Source organism: Enhydra lutris, unplaced genomic scaffold (assembly GCF_002288905.1).
Source record: "Enhydra lutris kenyoni isolate GAN:26980312 unplaced genomic scaffold, ASM228890v2 scaffoldscaffold63, whole genome shotgun sequence".
Classification (NCBI taxonomy): Eukaryota; Metazoa; Chordata; class Mammalia; order Carnivora; family Mustelidae; genus Enhydra; species Enhydra lutris.
The window spans coordinates 6,486,177-6,495,552 of NW_019154147.1; the positions used below are offsets into that span (position 1 = coordinate 6,486,177).

General features: G+C 39.3%; 1 protein-coding gene and 1 pseudogene across 1 annotated transcript in view; one reads left to right on the forward strand and one right to left on the reverse strand.

Moving 5' to 3' along the window:
* Window positions 1–2,239, reverse strand: part of LOC111158836 (cilia and flagella associated protein 206) — a 34,188-nt gene extending 31,949 nt beyond the window's left edge. Inside the window, exon 1 of the mRNA XM_022521120.1 lies at window positions 2,093–2,239. Within this exon, the coding sequence (XP_022376828.1) occupies window positions 2,093–2,198 (106 nt within the window). The 5' untranslated portion in view covers window positions 2,199–2,239. The remainder of the gene's footprint in view (window positions 1–2,092) is intronic.
* A 6,173-nt stretch (window positions 2,240–8,412) lies between these two features.
* Window positions 8,413–8,802, forward strand: LOC111158783 (annotated as a pseudogene).
* The last annotated feature ends 574 nt before the right edge of the window (window positions 8,803–9,376 follow it).

Below are 9,376 nucleotides of genomic sequence, written 5' to 3' on the forward strand. Positions count from 1 at the left end.
GAGCAACCAGGACTTCACATCGGGACTGAAATATTTCCTATTTTGTGAAAATGACCTAAGTAGAGCCATTTTTAAAACAGAGCTGGGCATTGTCCTCTTTTCTAAATCTTTGAACTAACCTAAACTGCCAACATTCCAAGAAGTCAGCAAGAGCAAGATAATCCTGGTTGAAAAGCATGATAAATAGAAACTTTTTGACTTGCGACTACTTTACCTGACCAATAACTGAAATACAAATCTAGCCCTGCTTGTCAGCACCAATGAGCTCTTCTTAAAAACAGCTTACTTAAACTTTTTTCTTCCATAAAACCCCTGAGTCCTGTGGAGGCCAAGAAAAACAAGGCTGTACCCACCTCGAGTCTAGCCCAATTTCTAGAGACAAATAACTCAGTTCCTTAAGCCCTAATGTCACCCTCCCCTCCATAAACAAAACTGAAGGAGGCGGAGGTAGAAGGAAAAGTAAATAAAGTTAAATTTCTTCTAAACCCAAATCTCACTAACAAGGACGCTTGATAGCAAGAATGTGACATTCCACCAGGAAACTCCCAATTGTCTTCATGCTAGTGCCTCATTAAAGGGAAAAACGGCCTTGACTTGATAGTAGCCAGGCCTTCAATATCCTGACAGTCTTCTTTACCCTGATAGCCCTTCTGAGCACCCCCTTTGTCCTCACCCACCACCGAGTCCACCCCTACTCTGCTTTTAAAAACTCTGACTGTGGTCTGGCTCGGGGTCCAAGTCCCTACTCCGTTGTGTCGGGTATACTTGGGCCCAGGCTTAAGCTTGTCAAATAAACCCTAGTGTGATTGCATCGGTGCTTGGCTCCTTGGCGGTCTCTCCGAGGCAAAAACTCGGGCATAACAAGTCCACCTCCTTGAATTGGCACATTATTTGGGTTTCTACTTAAATCTGTACATTCCCAACTGCGGTCCTTTTATGGCAAATAACCACTTTGCCTCTTGAAGTGGTTTCTGGTTTTTAGGTTGACATTTTAAATGATTTTTTAAATGATAGTAGTCACCAAAAGCATATTTATATCGTGATTTTTTTTCAAATGGAATGACTAAACCGTATTGGGGAGGTAGATTTAATGGGACTCTTGGAATATGGGACTCTTGGAAAAGAATTCTTGCTGAGATCATCTAAATTCTCATTCCTGCACAACCAAGTTGGAGTCTGGATTTCTAACTAAAAACATAAAATAAAAAAATAATAATAATTAAGCATATTATGTGAAATATGAAAATTCTGAAAGATGAACTCGTAGTTATTAAATCCATCTACTACAAATCAGTAAAGGGTGGTACGTCTTAAGGACAGAGTTTCCCGATCTTTCTAAGCATCAGTAACTGAGCTTTCTAAGCATCAGTAACTGAGGAAGTCCCTGCAGAGTCCTGTAGAGTCCCTGTAGAGAATAACAAAGGCAATCCGGGTAGATAGAGCGAACTCTCAGCATTATTAGCGTCCAGATAAGGTAGCACCTGGCATTTTGTCCAGTAGAACCAGACTGCCTGGGATTCGTGGTGACCTGATCATTTACTAGCTGAAACCCTGGGTATTTTGTTCCCCTCTCTGTGAGCCGGTTTCCTCTGAAAAATTGAATATGACTACTTCGCTCTCCCCAGAGTTGTCCCAAGTGAGTTCCACACACCTAGTGGTTAAAATAGTGCGTGGCAAAAAGTTAGCGCTTAAACCGGCAGCTTGCACCAAGTACTGTGTTAGCCGCGCGGGTGCGCGTCCATGTGTGCGCGTTCGCGAGCGAGGCCAGGCACTGCGTAGGGGGTGGCAACTGACTCCCCTGGGGACCCTTCCCCACCCCACTTCTGCCCCTCTCCGGATTTCTGGCCTTTGCGGTGCAAGCGGCGCCCAGCAGCGAGTTGGAGGTCCGATCTGCGGCCCTGGGCACCCCTGGGCGGAAACAGAGGTTGTTTCCGCCCAGTGCTGGCGCGGAGAAAGGAATTCTGACCGACAGTTAAGTCTCAACCGAGGCTGCACGGGGTCTCCAAGCCACGGGGGCTCTGCCTTCTCCCCACGCTCCCTCCTCTCGCGGTACACCTCGGGCGGAAGGGCGCAGAGCCCCGAGTGGGCTCACCTTGGCTTAAAGAGTTAGAGCCCAGTCTATCCGATTCTTTCCCTCTGCCGGGCTTTGCGCTGCCTTGGGGCAGGCTGCGGTTTTTCCGTGGGGGCCCAGTAACCATGGAGATAGGACGCTGGGGACGGAATGGGTGGGGCCGGCATGGGCGGGGCCAACATGGGGAGGCGCGGCTGGGCCCAAACTCCAGAGGATGGGCAAGAATTTTTTAAAAAACAGAAACAAACAAAAACATGGAAGGTCCCAAACCCCAGGTAGAGAAAGACAGGTTCACTACCGGTTAGTGGTTAAGGGTGTCAAACACAAGATTTCTTAATGATATTTACTTGTGAGAAAATTAATAAAGAGGAGCCTCACTAAAAGCAGACTTGGGAGGCTGGAAGGGGAGCCTGGAAGGGGGAGCCCCTACCACTCCACATTAAATTATAGGAAGAATTGTCAATTACACACCCCAACAAAAGAATCCTCAAAACGAAAGAATCATCAATTACAGGCCTGAACAGGGAAATACATATATAGTAGCCTATAAGAAATTGACTACCCCTGCAACTCCGCCAATGAGGAACCTTCATCCCCCTGAACTCTTCCTTTTCTCCATGGACTTTTATTGAAAACAACCCCTTCCAACTTTCTCTTTCTTCTCAACAAAGGAACGTTCCTTTCCTTTGTTGGATTTGCCTATGGTTTTGTGTAACTCTCTTGTTCCAAATTGCAGTTGTCTGTTATTCCTAAAAAAAAATTTTTTTTGCTAGTAAACCAACTGGCAGCTTTATTTTTAAGGTTAACACTTGCTGGTGTGGGAACCTATATAGTCTTTAAAAGGGAGCCAGGGGGAGGCACGAGCCAGTTTGGAGAGGATGGGAAAATTGAGAGGTTGTATTGTTGAATGGAGTTTATATAAAAGTATCTTGTTTTAAAAAACAAAAGCAAGGGGCACCTGGGTGACTCAGTCAGCTAAGTGTCTGCCTTCAGCGGCGGTCCTGGGACGGATATGTATTGGACTCCCTGCCCCTCCCCCACGCTTTTCCCTCTTCCTGTGCCTGCTGCTCGATATGCCTGTGCTCTCCAGAGGGCGGCTCTCTCTCAAATAAATAAATAAAATCTTTTAAAAAGTAAACTGTATTAAAAAAAAAAAAAAAAGCAAAAATGATCACTATTTAATTTCATCTCCCGTTCCAAGAAATCTGTAACAAGATGGTGTAAGATGCTGGAAGAGAAAACCGCACATTCAGGAAGTACACGATAAGGACCACACCCTGACTGGAGTTGAGATAATGAGGTTTCATTCCTTAACAGTAAGGTTCATTAGGTCCACCTACTAACCCGAAGTAACAGGGGATTAAACCTGCACCAGAAACCAGTATCAACAAAGTTCTATTTTTAAACCAGCTATTGCCAGTAAATTTTCTCAAACAGCAGAGGAATACAGTTGACCTTTGAACATCCTGGGGGTTAGATGCCCTGACACCTGCCTGCCTGTCCCACCCCGAACCCCCTACCCCGGCATGGAAAAATGGTATATAACTTTGACTCCCCCAAAACTTAATTACTAATAGCCTACTATTAACCAGAAGCTTACTGATAGCATAAACAATCAATTAACACATCTTACATGTTGTATATATTATATACTACATTCTTATAATAAAGTAAGCTAGAGCAAAAAATATTAAGAAAATCATAAGGAAAAAACCTTTACAGAGCTGTAGTATATTTATAAAAAGAATCCGAATATAAGTGGACATGCATAGTTCAAACCCATGGTGTTCAAGTGTGAACTGTACAGAATATACCTTGCTTAAGGACATCCTCAGGTTACTAGGAAATGAATAAACACAAAAATGCACAAGTCATAGTATAAAAGGATCTTAAGTTATTTTTCCCCTTCTAGAAAATTTTCCTACAAGGTAGATGAAGCTTGTGCAAAAACAGATGTGTGGAGTAGCAAGATGCATAATAGCAAAACATTAGAAATCTAAACACCTGATATTTAAGGAATGTTGATAAAGGGAAATATTAGGCAGATATTAAAAATAATGTGAACAAAAACCTTAAGAGTTTGTCTTATAATTTTAAGAGCCAAATGCAAAATGTATATCCAGTATGACCTCAATTATATTCCTATATATGCATATGTAATATACACATATATAAAGTGTATTAATCATTTACTAGTATAATTAACAGTATTTGGATCTGAGTAAGGGTAAGTTATTATTCATTTGATTTTATTTACTATTTGAGGATGGCTAAGTTATTATTTTTTATGTCTTTATACCTTTCTAGTATTTCTAGATTTTCTATAATGAATATATATTATCTATAAAACAAAATGAAGAAAAAAATAATGGGGGGGAGGTGCTAGCTATTTGTAGAGACTGCGTCCAATCTGGAAATTCTGAATACACAAGGTAAAACAACCAAAAAGAAAGTGAAACAGCAAAATTTTAAGTGGTGATATCTAGGCAATGAGATCATGGCTGTTATCTTCTTTATAGTTTAAGATATCTGCCAAAATGTCTTTCATGAGCATATATTACTTATAAATTAGAATATTAAATATTTTTAAGATGTTAAGAATAATATCATCATGTTAAGTATAATTTTAGATGAATAGGCAAATCCTGGCACAAATATTTCCTGAATGTGTCTGATGCTGCTCACTGCCCATTTAATATCAATTTTCTTTTCTTTCTTACTAAACCTGCTTGTGCGATTGCATTGTGAAGGACAGTGTTCTGTGCTGAAAAGAAAAGAACAGGGTATCTCATCCCCCTTTCAGCTAGGGGTGGTGGCATGTGATAGGATACTGGCAGGTGAAATACAAGTGAGTCACTGGATAGGGTGTCAGAGAAAGCCCCATTCATTTTATGTCTGTCTCCTTTCCTTTTCTTCGTGCTTGAAATGAGAATGTAGTAGCTAAAATTCCAGCCTTATGGTGAACAAGAAGATGAGGACCACACCTTAAGGAGGGTGGAACAAAAACCGCAAAGGAGCCTGGGTCTCTTCCCATATTATAGAGCATCCGTATCAGTCTTCTTGACTAGCTACCTCTGGACTTCCCATTACATCAGAGAAAATAAACCTCTACCTCATTAAGCCATTGTTATTTAGGTTTTCTGCTACATTCAGCCAAATTCAAACCCTAACTGCTACCTACAACAGATATGCCTTTAGAAATATTATTTAGCCTTTTGTGCTACACTGAATCAGTGATTCTAATTCCTCACCCACCCTGGCATGCACATCCTTACTATGGACTTGTATTCTTCCTCCCCCTTTGACTTTGAGCTTAGCTATAGGACTTGCTTTGCCCCATGAGATATGTGGAAGTGACAACTGTGCCAAGTTCAAAGCCAAGGCCTTTAGAGACCCCACATTTCTTCTTTCCTTCTTGAACCTGTGTCACTGCCGTGAGAAGAACACAACTTGACTAACTCTTCCATCCCAGGAGAATAATGAAAGAATAATGGAGCAAAATTACCTGAACCAGTCTTTCAGTGGGATATCCAGCTATCCATTTGGTATTGACCTAGATCAGCCCAACTGCAGACAACCTGTAGATGTGTGATAATAAATTAACATTGTCTTCAACCACCAAGATTTTTGGTAGTTTATTATACACTATTATAGTGATCGCAGTTCATCTGTAAACATCTCAACAGTCCAAATTTCTCATTTATAAAATATAGATAATAATAGCATCTACCTCACAGAATTAAGCATAAAATGAGGTAATACTTATAAAACATTTAGTATATGTCTGATATAAATAAAAGGATCATTAAATTTTTGATATTATTATTATCACTTTTATCACTGTTATTATTGAAAAAATCAAGTGTGAAAATATATTTTGTATTCCCATGACTCACTGGACTTCTAGTCCTTATAGAACTAATTTTTCCTAGTTTTAACATAGCAGCAACTTAGAAAGAAACATGCAAGACCTAGAGTGCTTCCAGAGAATCTTGTTAGAAAAAAAAAGGTAGGAATTGGATATATTTACCTTGAGAAAAAGATAGCATGAGAACTGTTATCAGTTTTGTTTAGAAACAAAGGACTTTAAGTTTCAGAACACCAGAGCACAAACCTACATTCTGGAGTGGATTTAACTTAACATAAATAAATAGAGCTGTCCAATTGTGTTGGAAGTCATACTAGACAAAGTAAGCTCCATTTTATGAAATGTTTTTATCTCAAAATTAAAGGATTACCTTCAAGAATGTTGTAGACTTAAAAATCCACAGCTAACATCATACTCAAAGGGGAAAAAAATGAGAGTTTTCCCCTAAGATCAGGAACAAGACAAGGATGTCCACTCTAATCACTTTTGTTCAAAATGGTTTATTTATTTATGTTAAGTTAAATCTACTACTGAATGTAGATCAATGGATAGATCATTCATACAGAAAACCAGTAAGGAAAGAGTGGCTTTGGGCACCTGGGTGGCTCAGTTAGTTAAGTGTATGCCTTCAGCTCAGGTCATGATCTCAGGGTCCTGGAATTGAGTCTCAAATTGGGCTTCTCCCTTTGCCCCTCCCCCTGCTCATGCTTGCTCTTTCTCTCTCAAATAAATAAAATCTTAAGTAAATAAAAAAATAAGAAACAGTGGCTTCGAATGACACATTAGACCAGGTGGACTTAACAAATACACAGAGCATTTCATCCCAAAACAGAAGAATATATGTTCTTTCCAATATATGAACTTTCCAAGTTCTTTCCAACATAGAGCATTCTCCAGAATATATCACATGTTAAGATACAAAACAAGTTTCAATAAATTTAAGACTGTAATCCTATCATGCATCTTTTCCAACAACAATGGTATAAAACTAGAAATCAATTACAAGGGAAAAAACTAAAACCACACACACACAGAAGCTAAATGACATGCTACTAAACAACTGATGGGTCAACAAAGAAATCAAAGAGGAAACTAAAAAATACCTCAAGACAACTGAAGATGTTTAAAAGCTCTGAGACGGGCACCTGGGTGGCTCAGTGGGTTGAGCCTCTGCTTTCGCCTCTGGCCATGATCTTGGGGTCCTGGGATTGAGGCCTGCATCGGGCTCCCTGCATGGCACCGAGCCTGCTTCTCCCTCTCTCTCTGCCTGCCTCTCTGCCTACTTGTGACCTCTGTCTCTCTGTCAAATAAATGAATAAAATCTTAAAAAAAAAAAAGCTTTGAGACACAGTAAATATATCAAAGAGTAAAGTTTATAGTTATATAGGCTTTATGTCAAGAAACAAGAGAAAATCTCAATCTAACCTTACAATTAAAGAAACTAGAAAAAGAAGAACAAAGCTCCAAATTCATAGAAGAAAATAAATAATAAGGATCAGAGTGGAAATAAATGAAATAGAGACTGAAAAAAAAAAAGAAAAGAAAAGGTCAATGAAACCTAGAGTTGTTTCTTTGGAAAGATAAACAATATCAATAACTCTTTAGCCACACTCAACAAGAAAAAAAAGGGGAATTCAAATAAATAAAATTGGAAATGAAAGAGAAATCACAACCAACACCACATAAATATAAAAGATTATAAGAAACTACTATGAAAAATTATATGCCAACAAAGAGGACCACCCAGGAAAAAAAATGGATAAATTCTTTTTTCTTAAGATTTTATTTATTTATTTATTATATATTTTTTAATTTACCTATGAGATAGAAAATGAGTGAGGGGGAGAGGGACAGAGAATCTGAGGCAGACTCCATGCTGAGGAAGAGCCAACATGGGGCTTGATCCCATGAATGCAAGATCATGACCTGAGCTGGAATCAAGAGTTGGACACTTAACTGACTGAACCACCCAGGCTCCATGCCCCCAAATGATAAGTTCTCATAAATACCTAATCTTTTAAGATTGAGTTAGGAATAAATAAAAACTTTGAACAAACCAATTACTAGTAATGAAATTGAACCAGTAATCAAGAAACACACAAAGGTTCAGGACCAGATAGTTTCACAGGTGAATTCAACCAAACATTTAAAGAAGAGTTAATACCTATCCTTCCCAAACTATTCCAAAAAATTGAAGAGGAAGGAAAAGTTCCAAATTTATGCTACAAGGCTAGCATTACCCAGATACCAAAGCCAGATAAAGACACTACCAAAAAAGAAGAAGAAGAAGAAGAAGAAGAAAGAAAGAAAGAAAGAAAGAAAAAGAGAAAGAGAAAGAAAGAAGAAAGAAAATTACAGGCTAGTATCTCTGATAAACATAGATGCAAAAGATCTCAAGAAAATATTAGCATATCAAATCCAGCCATACATTAAAAGGATGATTCACCACGATCAAGTGAAATTTATTCCAGAGATGCAAGGATGGTTTAATATCTTCAAATCAGCCAACTTGATACATTACCTCATCAAAATAAAGGGTAAAAATCATATGATCAGGGGTTGGGTCCCAGCAGAGATATTGGTAGCTGCAGCAAGTCAAGGGATCCAGGCCAAGCTGGGCCTGCAAGAGATTGGTATCCACTTCACCAGTGCTTTCTTGGCAGTCAGGGTGTCAGGGAGTTTACCGAGAAACATAATATGGAGCTGAAGAAGGCAAACCCAGACCTGCCCATCCTAATATGCAAGGTGCAGCACAGTTCTGGAGCCACAATGCATGTGGCCAAGAGAAGAATGTCTCTTTGAACAACTCAGTGCTGCTCAGGTAATCAGAGCCCTGGAGAATGTGCTAAGTTGCAAAGCCTGAGGCCTCCACTAAGGATTAAGTACAATGGCATCACAGCCTGGGCTTTGCTGTGCTGAGTACAACGTAGGAAAATACGTTCTTTTTTTTCCCTTATAAAGCTTGTGCTGAAAAATGTGATCCCAGGATATTCTTTTCCTCATTCTACCCACCGCCCCTTATTGCACAACCACTGAAGCAGAAATAAAGTTTTATTTTGTTCATCCAAAAGAAATCATATGATCATCTCAATAGATACAGAAAAAACATTTGACAAAATTCAGCATCCATTCATGATAAAACTCTCAGTGAAGTGGGTATTGAGGGAACATAATTCAACACAATAAAAGCCATATATGACAACCCCACAGCTAATGTCATTCTCTTTGGTGAAAAGCTGAAAGCTTTTTCTCTAACATTAGAAACAAGACAAGGACACCCACTCTCACCACTAGCCATAGCAATCAGACAAGAATAAAATGCTTTCAAATTGGTAAGAAAGAAGTAAAACTGTCACTTTTTGCAGATAACATGATACTTATACAGAAAACCCTAAAGACTAGGGCGCCTGGGTGGCTCAGTGGGTTAAGCCGCTGCC